The sequence below is a fragment of the Triturus cristatus genome, chromosome 6, assembly GCF_964204655.1.
Source record: "Triturus cristatus chromosome 6, aTriCri1.1, whole genome shotgun sequence".
Lineage (NCBI taxonomy): Eukaryota > Metazoa > Chordata > Amphibia > Caudata > Salamandridae > Triturus > Triturus cristatus.
In genome coordinates this window covers 111,973,893-111,992,806 of record NC_140589.1, presented here as the reverse complement: position 1 = coordinate 111,992,806, position 18,914 = coordinate 111,973,893, and the positions used below count along the sequence as shown (strand labels likewise).

Below are 18,914 nucleotides of genomic sequence, written 5' to 3'. Positions count from 1 at the left end.
TGGGCATAGGTCACTAACTTGACAAAGGCTTCGCCGAAACGCGTAGTTCTGTTCGTTTGAAACAATAATAAAATTTATTGTTTTGTCCTGGGTGTGCCGCTGGATTATTTACTGAGATTGCTCGGATGATATCCACACTGAAATATATATATATATATATATATATATATATATATAGATATTCTTTATTAAGTCAGCTAAAAACGTTGTACGCGTTTCGCTTGTCCCGCAAGCTTGTTCACCAACATTTCACAAAGTTTTCCACCATTTAAAGTGCTCAGTGCATGCGCAGTGCGTATAGAACTACTAAACCATAAAAAGTGACAACAGACTCGTAGTTCCAAGTTTACCAGGACTGCTGGGGAAATCAGAAAAAATGATCCTTCATGCATTTCATGTTAATACACTCAATCTGTCCTTATCATCGGAATTAAAACAATTCTGTAAACAAAGTATTTACAATTATTGTGTACAATACAAATTTCAAGGAAAGAGAAAACTCATTAACTGAATAGGCTGATGTGAGTATAAGCGCTATTCATCAGCGCACGTTATGCCCTAGTGGGCCAATGCTCCGTGCACAGAATTTCTGTAAGTTACAAAAGTAATACTCTCAACCCATATTCATACGCAATTAAGCCCAAGTGGGCAAATAGCAAAGTTTTAAGCCCCAAATTCATTTATTTCAGTCTACTTCTTTAACCAAGTCTGTATAACTATAGTAAGTGTAAATAATAATCATACCACAAAACTTTAAAAAAAAAATTACAATTACAAAAACATTCTGGAAATTTTTTGATACAAGGAGAGGGAGTAATACCGCTATAACTCTAAAGGTGTGTATGAAAGTCTTCTTCCATATTAAGACCTTCAGGGATTTTGGTATTGAGCCCAATAATATAATTGGATTCTAGTCTCCTCAATTTTTTGACTCGATCCCCACCTCTCTCACTGGCTGGGACTACATCGATTACATAGTACTCGAGTCCTTTGGTATTTCTGTCATGGAATTGATCAAATTGTCTTGCCACGGGGTAGGTCTTATCCCCATTTTTGATGGCCCTCAAATGCTGTAGGACACGCTTGTGTACTGGGAGTATTGTACTACCAACATACCGTAAGCCACACGGGCACCGGAGTACGTACACAGCAAAATCCGATTTGCAGGAGTAATAACCCTTAATTTTGATCACATCTGGTGAAAGGCCCCCCACAAAGCTAGAGGTATTTTTACCATGGACACATGCCTTACACTTAGCACACTAAATAAAACCCTCTTTTCTGCTAAGCCAACTTTGAGTGATTTTTCCTTTCGTCATCGGAAGCATATTACTGACCAGAGATTGCTTGAGTGACTTGGCCTTTCTAAAGGTTATCAATGGCCTACGACCCACAGATTTTTTAAGAATGGGATCGTTCACAATGATATGCCAATGTTTTTGCAAGAGTTTTCGTAGACTGCTTTCTTGTGTATTAAAACTAGTGATCAGTCTACACCTGCTTTCACTGTCACTTTCTGGCATCTCAAGTCTATTCTGACGACTAAATAGAATTTCTTCTCTCGATTTTTTACGGGCCTTCCAAATCGCTGTATCCACCCATTCTCTGGGATAGCCTCTGGCTGCAAATCGAGCCTTCAGACATGCTAGTTCTGCGCTAAGATCTTCATTATTGCTACAATTTCTCATAGCTCTAAGGCATTCGCCATAAGGAATGCTCCTCACTAAGTTGTTAGGATGGAAGCTGGTCGCATGTAATAGAGTATTCCCATCTGTGTCCTTACGGTAGAGTTTTGTTTCCAATTTATCACCTACAGTGTAAACAGTCACGTCCAAAAAATTGACACTGACTGTACTGAGTTCATAGGTCAATTTCAAGTTAAGATCATTGTCCTGCAATCCATTAACAAAATCACGTGCACTTTCTTGAGTGCCCTTCCATACAACAAAGAGGTCATCAATGTACCGGCTCCAAAACACTACATTGTCCTGCCACTCCTTAGGGAACCGAGCTTGGACCACCTGCTCCTCCCACCAGCCCATATGCAAATTTGCATAGCTGGGGGCGAAGCAGGTGCCCATCGCAGTCCCGCACACTTGGTGAAACAATTCTCCATTGAATAAAAAGTAATTGTTGTCAAGACAGATTTTGGTCATTGACTGAACTAACTATAACGGGGGAATTTCATTGGTTTTTTACGAGTGAAATATCCACCTAACTATAACATGTGTGAAACCTATGGTTTTTTAAGTGAATTTGCAAGGTTTTTTAAATGCTAATTCCTAACTATAACATGTGTGAAACCTATGTTTTTTTCAGTGAATATATATATATATACATATACATACACACATATACACACGTATTTCGGAATATTCTTTATGAAAATAAAAAGGAAAACTTTTGGTGCAGGCAATAGCGAAATGCATTGGCAAGGACCTGCCAATGCATTATAAATGTCCAACAGCTTGGCAGTAATTTATACATTTGACAGACAGTCCCTCCACCATGAAGGGAGAGTAATTTATTCAATCCCCCTAGTGGAACGACAGGCCATCCACCAAATAAATCAGGCCCAAAGTTATGTAAGCACACAAAGTAAAAAAAAAAAAACAGTAAAAATGATTTCCTTTATTGAATGTGAAAGAACCATGACTGTACCCACCACTCTAGTGTAGAAAAATAATGCATACCTGTGATTGCTGAGTCCGATCGGATTTCTGAAAAAAGATAATAGGACAGAATTAAGTAGTGAACAGAAAATCAACATCAAAACATTGACAAGCACACACTGTTGCTTCTTTTCCTGTCGTGAATCGCACCAGAGAACACATGTTCAGTAAACTCCATATTACAATGAAAGGCACAAGAAAAACTTACATGCTTTCAGTCCTTTTCTGCATCAAAGAATCTTCATTGAAGTCGTAAACACTAAAATAATTATGCACTGCCTGCGTGGACCCATTAGCACTTCGTTATATATGTAGAATCCATTTTAACATCCCATGGGGAGTCATGTCCATCTGATTTCATGATGTAGTACACCCTATGATTTCCCATCAGAGGTTTGTTTTTTTTTCTTGGAGAATGCAATAACTCAGAATACCAATTTCAAACCTGTGCTGCTGCGTATTGCACAGAAAGGTGAAAATGTATTAAGAACGAAAAAAGAAATTAAACCCAATAGGTTTTCATTGTAAAGAAAGAAAAAAGGTGCTGTCCCTTTAAGAAACTATGAGGTTTCAGTACAAACAGCGCACCACACTGGCAGTTTACCTCTGAGAGACCGTTCTTTTTTAGGTCTCGCCTAGCGATGCAGCGCAGTCGCTGCTCGCCTCTAGCGAGATCTATTGTTGTCGCTTTGGCTTGCAAAGCTAGGGTGGAAGCTCCACCCACGCTTCTTATTGGCGCGCGCGCGCCAAATCCATGCTTTCTATTGGGAGGGAAGCATGTTTGGATCCCTCCCTGTCTTCCTTCGGCGTGCCTGCCCGGACAGGGCATGTGCCCGCACCCGGACAGGAGATATGCATACGTATGTGCGAGCACGGCGTGCTGCTTTGCATTGCATTCTGCAGAGTGCGTCGCGTCCTGAAAGTACACAGGAGGAAGAAAGTGAGGTTGGTCAGAACAGAAGCGGCCGGCAGGAGACTCGAATCTGAGAGTCGAGTCCACTCTTGTTGCGTTTCTGTCTGCGCATAAATTAACTCGCGCTGCATCGACCGAAACCAGTGACTGACTGACTCAGCATGGCCGCTGCGCAGATTCTGAATGAGACAGAGGGGGTATCGTGATCGCGGGCGCAGGCAGCGCTGTGGCCGGGCTGGGAGACAGGCAGTAATGGCATGCACAGTGGCCGCGTGTCCCCGTGCAGCTCACTGCCGCGGGCAGCGCTGAACCGGGAAGCAGACACAGACAGACAATCTGACAGAACTAGTAAGTACTTTAAATTTCAATAAACTTTGGCCAGGCTGACGCCAGGTAGCCGGCTCTCTGCCACTGACTTGTGCTCTGTCCGCCGCTTTGAAAGTGAATCTGTCAGCGCCTCACTACGGGCGTCAGTCAGCATGTGTTTGACTAAGTCTGTTGCCAATCTGTGTCTGCCCCTCCCCTTCCCTCGGCGGCGCTCCGTGCCCGTCTGTCTTTATCTCGTCCTGTCAGCCTTACCTTTTACCACCTAGTGTTTGTTTACCTGTGATTCAACATGCTGCCATCAAGCCATTCCATGGACGAGAGCCATCCCAGGCCTGCCCCTTCCTGACTGTCTCAGCCTGTGTGTGCCTTTCCCTTCCTCCCCGCCTGGAGGCCCTTCTCAGCCCTGTTTTATCCCGCCTCTGTCACACGCTGTTTCCCGTCCTCGGCCAATCCCCGATTCCACTGCCCTGCCCATTCGGTCTCTCTGGCAAACCCTGTTCTCCGCCAGCGACCCTCCATGGTGTTCCGCCTATCCAAGGTCGCTCTCTTCCACCATCTGAGTCTGTCTGTTCACATCCCTCCCCAGCAATTTCCACCCTCCCTTTGAAACGGTATGTCAGACCCTTCCCCTATACTATGTACATATCTGGGGTGCAAAACCAGTACCCTTTCCCTAGATTCCCGTCAGCCCATGCTCGCCCCCACCCCCCGCACTGCCTCGGTCGGACACTGGACCCCTCCATCTGAGGTGATCTGTCTACGCCACCAAACTCGCTCCTGCTCATGGATTCCCTCCGCCTGGTTTGCCCCGGGCTGCCCACCGCCAAACTACCTCCTCTCAAACCCTCCCTCCCTCTTTATCTCCTGCCCTCCAGCGGTGGCTGTCATTTCAGTTATTTTTGGTTGAGAAGCGGTATATTTTGCATGATATTCAACTCAGAGTGATGGCTGCCAGTCGGAGTGTGTGTGTGTTGGGGGAGGAGGGATGTTTCACTGGAGATGGGGGGGTGGAGGTTCAGATCTCAAAACAAATGGCTAGCATGTTGGCAGCAGAGAGGGGCAAACTGCCGACGGCTGCTGCCCCTTCCTGGCACCTCCCGCTTTATTACCCCACCCTCTCTCTATCATCAGGGGAGCTCGGCCTTACCTCATTCAGCAGGAAGGTTGCACTAGAGTCAGAAAAAGACCTAGAAGGCGGTGCGAAGCCCCGAGTCGAGGAGTCACAGGCTCTTACACAGCCGAGGGAGCCCACGCATCCTTTGAGAGCCGAGTCCCCTCCACTCAGCCCCTCCTTGGTGACAGCTCTCTCTCTCCTCAGCCACTGCTCTGCTCTCCGCTGTCACTGACAGCTCACCCCTCCCTTGGAAGGTTGTGATGTCCTCCTCTGGAGAGTATCTAGATGGGGAAGCTGCTGGCAAAGGTAGACTACATGATGTAGAGCCATCTGTAGTCATGGAGAGTGTTACTGATATTGTTGGAGATCTGAATCTTTTCCTTCTTTCTGGAGGATGGCTTGGAGATGGGGAATTATTGTCTCCTCTTCCTTATAGAGACATTGAAACTGGTCTTGAAACCACTCTTGGCAACAAATGTAAAGGTTCTAGAGGCTCTTGGAGAAGATCTTAAAAAGGATTATTGGTTTTAACAGCCCAAGTGGCAACGGAGGAGAACTGGCAAAACTGGAAGGGAGGCAGCAGAAAAAGGCTTTTATAAAGTCTCTACTCTTTCGAAGTGTAGTCGTAAATAAGGTTGTGAAAAACCTAGGAGTATTCCCACTCTTCTGAGGTAATCCAGACATGCTTGGAGACAACTCCAGCTTCCTGGAAGTTGATGAAGAGGATCATCATCCATGGTCTTTTTAGATGGCAAAATCATTGACGTTGAATGGTGAGACTTCTTCAAAACGGTTTGGTCTTTTATCTACATCGAATGAGTGTCCATGTCAATCACCAGCATTTTTTCGACCGCGATATTTACTACTTTTCACAGTTTATGTGACAATAAGCCCTCTTTTGAGGGTGAATAAGTCAGGGTTCAATGTCATCGATACCTTAGAGTGGCGCCGGAAGGATGGCGAGAGCAATGAAAATGCTGTATTGATGAAGATTTTTATTTATATTTCCCTATGTGGAAGTCTTTGTCTATAGGCTGTTTTCCATAGGGTACATGAGAAGAAGAGCTCTCAATTCTTTTTATTTTCTTTAGCTCATCGTCGTTTTTCATTTCCTCCATGAAGCCCCTCACGCTGAAACCCTCTCGGTTTTTGAATGTACACTTTCACATCTTACAACAGATGTTGCAATTTTTCACCACGTGATACTCAGGAGACACTCCACACAGACTTAGGGGCCGGAAAATGCCCTTTTCTGCCGAATGAAGGGTACTTCAGAAAAAAGGAAGGCATTTTGAGGACAATTCCTCTCAGGAATCTTCATCTTTTGATATTACTCAACAGGAAAAATCCGAAAGCATTGAGGGAAGATTAAAAAGCTATCATAAATGTATTTTAGATTAAATTGATGTTCTAAACATTCTATGTGCTCCCAATGACTGTAGGAAGCTGGCTCTGTATATACCATACCAAAGTATGGTATAGTGTGCACAGAGTCCAGTGGATCCCCAAAGGCTTCACTGAGGTTAAAGTAGATATCTTACTCTCTATTTGTGGTAGTGTGGACGAGAAGAAAGGCTTAATCAGAGGGTATTGTTAAGGTTTTACTGTACAAACTCAGGCAAGAAATTATGTCACACACTCAAAGACTGAACTCAGACCAATTGTTTGCATCAAAATATTTATTTGTTGTATTTTGTTTATAGAACCAAGGAGGACTTGGTACAGGTAAATATGATTGTACTTTTCAAGACAGATTAACAAGCAAGCTGGATGAGCAATGACTTTTCTTACAGGTTTGTAAAAAAGTGCAAATACATTTGTTATTACTTATTAATTACTATTCAGGTTTACTTTTGACTCAGTGTGATATGCCTAGATATCACACTGGGACATTTCCTGGATAAAAGGGAAGTAAAGAAACACAGTTTCTTAGGTTCCCATATAAAACATCCTCAAAACAGTCAATGCAATCCTATGGGGAGATATAGGGTTAACATTTTACAGGTAAGTAAACAGTCTTGAGGTTTGAGTTTCTGAGGTTAGAACAAGGGTTCCTCCAGGGTCAAGGATGCATTCAAAAAGCACAGTCAGCGGCACTAGGGCGGCCGGGCGCAGAATTAGCCTATGAAGCATGGGGGCCGTCGGTTGGTGGCTGCTCATGACCAGGCCAGACGGGTGAGCTCAGGGCAAAGGAGGATCCAAGTTTGCACACAAGGTGCACCTACAGCGGTGGCCGGCTGCAAGATCGACATCGGGAGCAATGTTGGTTTCAATGGTGAAGCTTTGGTGATAGTGAACACTGCAGTCTCGGGCACGAAGATCTTCTGGAGGCGACCACCGGTTGGAGAGGTAGGTTGGGATGTCAAGGGATGCCGGGACACCGTCTGTTTAGCCACCCAAGGCTGTGGGGTATCGCTTGCAGAGGTGTCTTTTGGCATCAGGTTTTGCTTACCAGCTCCTGTCGCAGTCGGGGCGAGCCTCCAAATAGAGGCTGCAGGCATCGTCGGGATGCCTGAAGTAGGTCAGGGATCACCAGATCCCAGGTCAGGGTCGCCGGGGAGACCTCCTCTGGGTGGTGGGCCATTCCAAGTTGGGTTGTGGGCGTCTGGTGCAGAGTGGTGCAGACTCGCAGATTTGGTAGGGAAAACAGGGCAGGTCCTCCAGGTTCTGGGGGGGCAGCTAGACAGGAAGGGGTTTCGCTGGAGCGGGTTGAGGTTGGGACAGGATGGCAGGGCTTGGGCCAAGTCAGTTGGTGTCCTCTTCATTCAGCACGGCTCTTCGGTCCTTCTTCTCTTCTTTTTGCTAGTCTGAGGAGGCAGGTTTCCTAAATACTAAATTTAGGGGCCTTTCAGGTAGATACAGGTTAGGACCAATGGGTACCTTCCTTTGGTGTGGGTACACCCCCTATTATGCCAGTCTTCAGTGGGAGAGGGGCATAAGCCTCACTCTGGTTTGCTGGATCCCCCCTTCTTCAAGATGGCAGGGACTGAGGGTTGTGCCTCGCCTACCCACCTGAGGGGTGGGGATGGCAAAGGTGGGCACACTTATCCTCCTATCTTGGTTTTCCTGCACATTCTCCGGCCCAAAGTGGGAGTCAGAACCAGTGGGGGCCAGTTGCTGAGAGCAGCAAATGGCTGGGACAGCTCACAAAGGCAGCAGGCCTTTGAAGCTTCCCCTTTGTGGACCCTGCCCATCCTGGGTGAGGAGGCTTTGCACTTCTGCCCAGGATGTGCTTTGTTTCAGGACCCAGAGAGCTGGAGGCGCTTGATCCAGGAGTGCAGAAATATGTCTGGGGGTGGCATCTGGCGAGCTGCCAGTACACTAGAGTTAGGTCCTTTTTCAGGAGGCATCTCTAAGATACCCTCCGAGTGCAATTGGCATTAAATCCCACACTGGCATCAGTGTGGGTTTAATGTGCTGAGAAAGTTGGATATCAAACTTTCCAGATTTCAGTAAAGCCATTATGGTGCTGTGGAGTTCGTAATGACAAACCCACAGACCATATACTCTTTATGGCTTCACTGCACTTACAATGTCTAAGAATAGACTAAGACACTGTAGGGGTACAGGGCTCATGCACCTGTACCCTCACTACTGGTATATGGAACCCAGCTAGAGGGGTGGCTTACCTATGCCATAGGCAGTGGATTGTAGGCATGATTCTTCACTTTTGCACTGCAGCCAAAACACGCAGCCTGCATTGGCAGTGTGTGTGTGTTGAGGAACAGGGCCTCTAAAGGTGGCATAATATGTGCTGCAGTCCTTAGAGGTCTTCCCTGGTTACAGTGCCCTTGGTACTCATTGTACACTTCAAGGGACTTGTATGTGGCCAGAGAGTTGCCAATTAGGTTTGCAACAGTACAGTTTTAGGGAAAGAACATAGGTCTGGGTACCTGGTTGGCAGGAACCCAAGAAACACTTAGTCAAAGAGCATCAACATCAGGCAAAAAGTGGGGGCAACCATGAAAAATGGGACACTTTCCTACAATGACCTGCTTACATGAGCTAGGCAAGAGAGCTAGCACTCTGAGACAAACTGCCAATAGGGTGCATTGAGGGTAGAGCAGCCTTACAGATTCCTAAAAGGACACAACTCTTATTTCTCTCTTAATAATGAAAGCCTATCAGGCTGCATTTTCACCTTTCTGCAGAAAATAATGCATGCAGGTTTGAACTTGGTATTTAGAGTCATATTTTCCCAGAAAAAGAAACCGAACCTCCGATAGCCTAATATATGGTGCACTTAATCAAGAAATCAGATGGACATTACACTGTGGGATTTTAAAATGGATTGTAGTAGGAAGCTGGCGCTGTATATTGTAGGAAGCTGGCTCTGTATATACTATCCTAAAGTGTGGTATAGTGTGCACATAGTCCAGTGGATCCCCAAAGGTAGGCAGAGGTAAAGTTAGATAGCGCCTCACTCTCTATTTGTGGTAGTGTAGTCGAGCAGTAAGGCAGTTGAGCATTTGTTGTACCCTTTAAATCAGCAAATGATTTCACAAACTCAAAGACTGAACTTCAGACCAATTAGTTTTGTATGAAAGGCAAATGCTACTTACCAGTATGAATCTGTTCTTGGCATGTAGAGCTGCAGATCAACACAGATCGTCATCTGGTGTTGGGCCCGGATGTTTGCACTTGGTTTTTGTCCTGGAAAGTCTTTGGAAGTCACGCGATAGGCGACTCCTCCTTTGGATCACAGTGCGCATGGGCATGGGCTCCATCCTCAGATTTTTTTTCGCCAGCAGGGAAATGATGGGGCTTTGTAAGAAACAGGAAAGATGCCCATGTATGCTGTATCTAAATAAGATGGTACTGGAACAGATAAAGGTAGCCGGGGAGGCGTGAGTGGATCTGCAGCTCTACATGCCAAGAACAGATGCATACTGGTAAGTAGCATTTGTCGTTTGAGGCATGTGAGCTGTAGATCACACACTTAGCATAGATTGTATAGCAGTACCCATCCTAAGCGGAGACCACCAGTATCTGTTGCAGTAGTTTGAAATAGTGTTTTGAGAACAGCCTGGCCCACACTAGCTTGTTCTTTTGTTTGCACATCCACACAATAGTGTTTTGTGAATGTGTGCGGTGTAGACCATGTAGCTGCCCTGCGGATATCATCTAAGGGAATGTTCCCTAAAAATGCCATAGAAGCCCCTATCTTTCGTGTAGAGTGGCCTTTCAAAGGAACAGATAAAGTAAGTTTTGCTTTGTGGTAGCAAATTTGTATGCATTTAACGATCCATCTAGCTATCCCAGACTTTGATATGGGGCTGCCTTTGTGTGGTGGTGAGAAAGACACAAAAAGGTGTTTGGTCTTACGAAAAGGTTGTGTTCTCTCGATGTAATAAAGCAATGCTCTTTTAACATCTAAAGTATGAAGAGCTCTTTCTGCGACTGTCTGTGGTTGTGAGAAAAATCCGGGCAACTCCACAGACTGAGGAGGAAGGGAGAAATGCCTTTTGGAAGGAATTTAGGATTAGTTCATAGAACCTTATTATGATGGATTTGCAAAAAAGGTTCCTGGATAGTTAGTGCTTGTAGTTCACTAACTCTCCTAAGAGAAGTAATGGCTACTAGGAAAGCTACTTTCCAGGTTAAGAATTGTAGCTCACATTTATGTAGAGGTTCAAAAGGAGGGCCCATTAGTCTTGTGAAAACGATGTTTAAATTCCACCCAGGTGAGGGTGCAACTCTATGAGGAATTTTCCTTTTAAGGCCTTCCATAAAGGCTGTGATGGCAGATACCCTGCAAAGTGATAAGTGTTGTCTATTTTGTAGGTAAGCTGCTATGGCAGCAAGGTGCAGTCTAATAGACGTATAGGTTAAGGTGCACCTTTGGAGGTGTAGAAGGTACCCTATGATGTGTTGGATAGACACGTCTAGGGGATTGATGGTGTTATGACAATATATCACAAATCGCTTCCACTTGGCTGCATAGCAGGCTCTAGTGGTGGGACGTCTAGCTTCTCTAATGACGTTCAAACAGTCAGGGGGAAAAATAAGGTAACCAAACTCTAAGACCTCAGGAGTCATATCGCAAGGTTGAGCTGAGCTGGGCCTGGGTGACTGATCTCTCCACGGTTCTGGGTTAAAAAGCGTGGTGAGAGGTGTCGTTTTTGGTGTGGCACTAAGGACAGTTCCAGTAATATGGTGTACCACGGTTGTCTTGCCCAAGTTGGAGCAACTAGAATGAGAGTGAGTGAGTGTTGCTGTAGTTTGCGCACCACCAGTGGAATGAGTGGGAGAGGCGGAAAAGCGTACGCAAATCTGGCTGACCAATTCATTCATATCGCATTGCCTTTGGAAAATGTGTGTGTATATCTGGCGGCGAAGCTTGGGCATTTGGCGTTTTCGTTGGTGGTGAAGAGGTCCATCTGTGGTTGCCCCCACATTTGAAAGAACGGCTGAAGAACTTGCGGATGAAGTTCCCACTCGTGGATTTGTTGTGTTTGACGACTTAACAGATCGGCTATGTTGTTTTGGACTCCTGGGACATGTTGGGCTAGGAGAAAAATATTCTGTGGTATAGCCTATCTCCATATGCTAGGTAAGAGCTGCAGAGAGTGTGTCCCGCCTTGTTTCTGTATGTAGTACATGGCTGCCATGTTGTCTGTGCTGGCTAAGACAGCTTTGCCTGATATTTGCTTTTGGAATGCTTTTAAGGCTAGGAATATGGCTAGTAACTCCAGGGGGTTGATGTGGAGTAACTTTTGTTGAGGTGTCCACCTGTCCTGCATGGTGTGATGTAATAGGTGAGCTCCCCAGCCGGAGAGCGATGCGTCCGCTGTCATGACAATTTGAGGAGCTGGCTCTAGGAACGGTCGCCCTTTGGAAAGGTTTTTGGTGTTCCACCAATGCAAAGAGCGATGAGTGCGACCGTCTACCAACACCAGATCTGTTAGCAGACCTTGAGCTTGGTTCCATTGGCGTGCTAAGCACTCCTGTAGCGGAGGCATCTGGAGTCTTGCGTGAAGCACTGTTAGACGGCGACCTCAGAGGAGCCTGGAAGGGGTCCGGACTACCCTGAGTCCCACCCTCAAGGTATCGTAGCCGGGCACTGGCGGGAGACTCCCCAGGGGGAGGAATCTCGTATCTAGGATCGTACTTCTGGCACCACACGACACAGAGTGACCACACCGGGTATTCTGAGAAAACAATCTTTATCAAGTAGGTTATCACTGCAAATATGTACAAGGTGAGCACGGGCTCAAGAGTCTCGGAAGGGGTAGGGGGTAGCGGGACAGTCTCTGGTAAAGGTTCAAGCAGGGACGTATCCGGCGCACAGCTCACAATCCTCGAGCTGGGGGATACGATGTTGTAGTCGGGGTCCGGCGGGACCGTGAGAGTCGGTTGGAGCCGCGAGTCACTCAGCGGGCTCAGGTACAAGTTCGGAGGTCTTACGATCTTCGGGGAGCCGCGAGTCACTCAGCAGGGCTCAGGTACAAGTTCGGAGGTCTTACGATCTTCAGGGAGCCGCGAGTCACTCAGCAGGGCTCAGGTACAAGTTCGGAGGTCTTACGATCTTCAGGGAGCCGCGAGTCACTCAGCAGGGCTCAGGTACAAGTTCGGAGGTCTTACGATCTTCAGGGAGCCGCGAGTCACTCAGCAGGGCTCAGGTGGGTTCAAGTTCCAGGAGCCGCGACCACGTCGGCAGGCTCTCGTTGTTCCAGCGTCGAATCTGCCGGACAGACCCAGAGCACCCCTTGTTATAGGTCGACCCCTCTTTGATGTCCGGAGTCTGTGCAGGCAGGGGTCTTGTCACCTGGGGGTCGCTTGTCGGGATTTCCTGCTATAGTCTTTTGATCCTTTCAGGGCCGGGTCGGGAGGAGTCCCAGACACCCAGCAGGCGTGGAGCCAGCCCTCAGGGAGGCCGGAGGGCCGATCGAAACCCATCGTCCCGGGGGAGTTCAGAGGTGCGATAGAAACTGCTCCTCCCTCTCTCATCCCCTGGAAGCGTGATGTCCTCCAGCCGGAGTGGCGCCTCTAGGCCCGGGTCGCGCTGGGGCCGGGCGGCCATCTTGGTGCATGAAGTGGGCACGCGGGCCCGGGGTGGCCGAAAGGAGAGAGGCCAGGGACGGGGATGTCCGGGTCGGTGCGTGTGTCCTGGTGGGGAGGTTCGGCTGGGCCGTGGGCTTGGGCTGTAGGTACCAGGTTTCGGTGGTGCGGGGGCACGGAGGGCCATTCTACGAGGCCGGGTCCAACACGCGTCCCCCCCAGCTGAAAGCCGGAGAGAACTGCCCATCAGCTTGGGGGGTTCTCTTCGCTGAGGCGGAAGAACCGGGAGAGGCCGTCAGCATTGGCGTGGTCCGTACCAGGGCGGTGTTCCACGGTGAAATCCATCCCCTGGAGGGAGATTGACCACGGCAGTAGCTTGGGGTTTTCTCCCCGCATCTGCATGAGCCATCGCAAGGGCCGATGGTCAGTTTGGACTCTGAAATGGGTGCCGAACAGGTAGGGTCGTAGCTTTTTGAGTGCCCAGACCACGGCAAAGGCTTCGCGCTCTATGGTGCTCCATCTCTGCTCTCGGGGCAACAGCCGCCGACTGAGGAAGGCGACGGGCTGGTCTAGGCCTTGGTCATTTACTTGGGACAGGACGGCCCCAATGCCATGCTCGGAGGCATCGGTCTGGACTATGAACTCCTTGGCGTAGTCGGGAGCCTGGAGGACGGGGGCAGTACACATGGCCTTTTTTAGGGCATCGAAAGCTTCCTGGCAGGCAGCCGTCCACTGCACTTTCTTTGGCTGTCTTTTAGACGTGAGTTCTGTGAGAGGGCCGACAAGGCTGCCATACCCCCGAATGAATCTTCGGTAGTAGCCCGTGAGCCCCAGAAAGGCTCGGACCTCCGTCTGGGTGATGGGTGGTTCCCAGGCCAGGATGGCGTCTATCTTTGGCTGTAGAGGGGCGACCTGGCCACTCCTGACCTGGTGCCCCAAGTAGACCACGGATCCTTGCCCGATCTGGCACTTGCTGGCTTTTACTGTGAGGCCTGCCTGGCGCAGGGCGGTTAGCACCCTCCGGAGGTGCTGGAGGTGCTCACTCCACTCTGAACTGAAGACAGCGATGTCGTCCAGATATGCCGCGCTGAACTGTTCTAGCCCGGCCAGGACCCTATTCACCAGTCGCTGGAAAGTGGCCGGGGCATTTTTCATCCCGAAGGGCATTACGCGGAAGCGGTAGTGCCCATCGGGGGTGGAGAAAGCGGACCGCTCCTTGGCCCCTTCGGTGAGCGCAATCTGCCAGTATCCGCAGGTGAGGTCGAATGTGCTGAGGAACCGGGCTGCCCCTAGTCGGTCAATGAGTTCGTCGGCTCGTGGAATGGGGTGGGCATCGGCTCGGGTAACGTCATTGAGCCCCCGGTAGTCCACGCAGAATCGGAGCTGGAGCTCGGGGGCGACACCGGGGGCCGCTGCCTTCGGGACCAGGACCACGGGGCTGGCCCAGGGACTGTCAGAGGGCTCGATCACCCCCAGGGTCAACATCTTCGAGACTTCCGCTTGAATGCAGGACCGGACCCGGTCAGGAACCCGGTAGGCTCGGTGTCTCACCGGCGGGCTGTCCCCGGTGTCCACGTCATGAACACACCAGTTGGTGACCCGGGGGGTCAGGGAGAAGAGGTCGGAAAATTGTCTCAGGAGCTGGCGGCAGTCCGCTTGTTGCTGGGCAGTGAGGGCTGGGGAGAGGTTCACTCCTTCCACGGAGCCATCCTGCTCCTTGACACACAGGAGGTCCGGGAGGGGATCCGACTCATCTTCGGCCCCGTCATCGGTGGCCAGCAGGAGGCTCAGTTCTGTCCGCTGGAAGTGAGGCTTGAGGCGGTTCACGTGCAGGACCCGGAGGGGATCCCGAGGTGACTGGACGTCCACCAAGTATGTGACTTCGCTCTTCCGCTCAACCACTTTGTAGGGCCCAGTCCATCGGTCCTGGAGGGCGCCAGGCTTCACGGGGGCCATGACCCACACCTGCTGGCCCGGCTGGAACTCGACCAGAGTGGCATTCTGGTCGTACCAGCGCTTCATCTCCTCTTGACTTGCCTCCAGGTTGGCCTCAGCCAGTTCTCGGAACTTCCTGGTCTGGTTTCGGAGGGCCAGGACGTATTGGAACACATCTCGGGGGGTGGTCTGGGGTGCTGCCTCCCACCCTTCCTTAACCAAACTGAGGGGACCTCGGACGGGGTGTCCATAGAGTAATTCAAACGGGCTGAACCCTAAGGACTTCTGGGGGACCTCCCGGTAAGCGAACAAGAGGCAGGGGAGCAGGACGTCCCACTTACGCCGGAGGGGCTCTTCTAGGCCAGCGATCATCCCTTTCAAAGTCCTATTAAACCTTTCTACTAGGCCGTTCCCTTGGGGATGGTACGGGGTGGTGAACTTATAGGACACCCCACATTGTTGCCACAGGGACGTCATATACTTAGAGATAAAATTAGTGCCGCGATCGCTCACGACCTCGCGGGGAAAACCCACCCTGGAAAAGATTCCCATCAGGGCCCGGCCCACCACGGGGGCCGTAATGGTGCGTACGGGAATAGCCTCAGGATAGCGGGTGGCGTGGTCCACGAGGACCAAGATGAAACGGTGGCCTTGGGAGGTGGGGGGGTCCAGTGGTCCCACGATGTCGATTCCGACTCGTTCAAAAGGGGTACTGACGACCGGGAAGGGTTGGAGGGGAGCCTTGCACTTCCCCCCACTCTTCCCACTAGCCTGGCACGTGGGGCAGGACTTGCAGTGGGCCTCTACCGCTGCTCTCATTCTAGGCCAGTAAAAATGGGTCACGAGTCGGCTGTAGGTCTTGTCCTGACCCAGGTGGCCGGCGAGGGGGACGTCGTGGGCTAAGCCCAGGAGGAAATCTCGGAAGCGGAGGGGTACCACCAGTACCCGTCCGGATCCCAACTCCACCGACTTCTGCTCACTGTACAAGATGCTATTTTCCCAATAGATTCGGTGTGTCCCGGTCTGGTCACCTGCGGCTTGGCCCTCGGCCTGGCGCTGCAGTCCGACCAGGGAAGGACAAGTGGCTTGCTCCCGGCAAAACTCTTCCCGAGTGGGCCCGCCCTCGTGGCGCCAATGTGCCAACTCGGGTAGATCTCCCAACTCGGGGACCGGGGCGGGGTCGGATGGTGCGGGTTCGTCGCGGGCGACGGACCCTTCTGCTGGGGGGACGGGAGGACCCTCGGCGGGGACTGTACTGGTCTCTTCGATCGGGGTGTTCTCGACTTCTCTCCGGGGAGTGAGCCGGGCTGACATAGATCGGGTGGTGGCGCACACCCACTCGGGGAGTCCCATCATTCCTAGGTGGGCCTTGCGCTCGACGTGCTTCCAGGGAGAACTCTCTAGGTCGTTCCCTAAGAGGCAGTCGACCGGCTGGGAGGTTCTTACGGCCACCTTGAGTTTACCTATCACCCCTCCCCACTCAAACGGCACCAGGGCTACCTGACACATACTTTCTCTATTGTCTGCGGAGATTACGGGGCAAAAGACGTTGGGGAGGATCTGCTCCTCGGGGACTAGGTGCCTGAGGACACCGGTGATACTGGCCCCGGTGTCCCGCAGGGCCTCTACCTGGTGGCCATTGATTTTGACGAGCTGCCCGTACTTCTGTGTGTTGGAGGGTAGGAGGCTACCAGGGATCATCTCTCTATCTCCCAGGGATACTAGGGCCATTGCTGCGGGTTCCCACTCCTCGGCTTCCTCAACCTCCTCCCCCAGAGCTACGTTGGCTATCTGTCTCGCAGGGGTGGTAGGGGAGACTTGGGTGGCCATGGGGCACTCTGGGTCATTGGCGTAGTGCCCGGGTTTCTGGCAACGGAAACATGTGACGGTCACCCGGTGTCCCCGTCTCCCAGGGGGCCCTGTCACCGGTGGGGGGGGCGCCGGGAAAGGTGGAGGTTGTGTCTTCGGGGGGCTAGGCTGGGACTCTCTAGGCCCTCCCTGGTTCCCTCCCCCTCTCTGGCGGGGTGGTCCCTGACCGGCTCGGGGGTACTCTCCTACCATGCCCCGGGAGACCCGGGTGTTGGTCCAGCGGTCGGCCTCCACAGCCAGCTTCCGGGGATCTGTGAGCTTGCTGTCAAGCAGATGCTGACGTAGTTCTATGAAGCAGTTCGCAGCCAGATGTTCCCATAACATGAGGTCAGTGAGTTCGGCAAGGGTGGTGACCTTGCTGCCCTTGATCCACCCATCGAAGGCCCGACTGAAAAAGTTTACATACTCCACCCAGGTGGTGCCCGGGATCTTCCGGCAGTCCCGGAATCGCTGACGGTACATTTCTGGGGTGAGGCCGTATCTTGTGAGTAGAGCCTCTTTCATGTGGCTGTAGGAGGTCTGCAGGGAGAGGGGTAGGTCGAGCAGGGTGTCCCTTCCTTCGCTCAGAAACCGCCCCCACAACCCCGCCCCCCAATCCTTCTGCGGGATCCGATGGGAGGTCATGGCGACCTCGTAGGCCCTGAACCATTGCTGAATGTCATCGTTTTTATAATATTCCTTGACCACATCCTTGGGGATGTGGACCTTCTGTTCCGCTGGGGAGGCCGTCTCTCGGTTTCCCGGGGGCCTTCCTTCCTCGCTTCTGGCCTTGAGCTCGATTTCTTTCAAGCTGCGTTCATGCTCTAGTTGGAGGTTCCTTCCTTCGTGCTCCCGTTGGAGCTTCTTTTCTTCTAGTTCGCCTTGTACACGCATTTGCTCTACTGCTAGCTTTTTTTCCGCTAACTTCAATTCGCCCTCGATTTTGAGTTTGGCTAACTCGAGTTCATGATTGCGGCTTCTCTCTCTGTCCGCGAGCTCTTCTGGGGATAGGCCCCCGTCCGGTACGATGCCTCGCACCTGATTGCTACTGCTTCCACTTTGGGGGGGTTCGGCTTCGTCGGGGCGCTCCCCCGTGCCTTCCGGGCGGAAGGCCCCGGTCTCCACCCAAGTTTTCAGTGCTTTCTGCAAATCCTCTTTAGTGTTGAGACCAGTGGTAGCGATTTTAAGTTCTTTGCAGAATTGCTTTAGCTCCTTGTGTGTGTATTCTTCTAGCTGCTCCACCTGGAACACCCTGTTGGCGCTGGTTTCTGCAGGGCTCACGGCGCTCCCTTCTGCCATTTTTGTCGGTAGTGCTTCCGTTGTTCACGGTACGATCTCTAGGTGATGGGCCCGAATCCCACCGCTGCCACCAATGTTAGACGGCGACCTCAGAGGAGCCTGGAAGGGGTCCGGACTACCCTGAGTCCCACCCTCAAGGTATCGTAGCCGGGCACTGGCGGGAGACTCCCCAGGGGGAGGAATCTCGTATCTAGGATCGTACTTCTGGCACCACACGACACAGAGTGACCACACCGGGTATTCTGAGAAAACAATCTTTATCAAGTAGGTTATCACTGCAAATATGTACAAGGTGAGCACGGGCTCAAGAGTCTCGGAAGGGGTAGGGGGTAGCGGGACAGTCTCTGGTAAAGGTTCAAGCAGGGACGTATCCGGCGCACAGCTCACAATCCTCGAGCTGGGGGATACGATGTTGTAGTCGGGGTCCGGCGGGACCGTGAGAGTCGGTTGGAGCCGCGAGTCACTCAGCGGGCTCAGGTACAAGTTCGGAGGTCTTACGATCTTCGGGGAGCCGCGAGTCACTCAGCAGGGCTCAGGTACAAGTTCGGAGGTCTTACGATCTTCAGGGAGCCGCGAGTCACTCAGCAGGGCTCAGGTACAAGTTCGGAGGTCTTACGATCTTCAGGGGGCCGCGAGTCACTCAGCAGGGCTCAGGTACAAGTTCGGAGGTCTTACGATCTTCAGGGAGCCAAGAGTCACTCAGCAGGGCTCAGGTGGGTTCAAGTTCCAGGAGCCGCGACCACGTCGGCAGGCTCTCGTTGTTCCAGCGTCGAATCTGCCGGACAGACCCAGAGCACCCCTTGTT

At 51.0% G+C, this 18,914-nt stretch overlaps 1 protein-coding gene across 1 annotated transcript in view; it reads right to left on the bottom strand.

The window, feature by feature from the left end:
• The window catches only part of LOC146816480 (exportin-5-like), a 1,728,456-nt gene that overhangs the window by 1,425,044 nt on the left and 284,498 nt on the right, over positions 1-18,914 (bottom strand). The window contains exon 6 of the mRNA XM_085610324.1: positions 2,694-2,720. Within this exon, the coding sequence (XP_085466450.1) occupies positions 2,694-2,720 (27 nt within the window). The remainder of the gene's footprint in view (positions 1-2,693; positions 2,721-18,914) is intronic.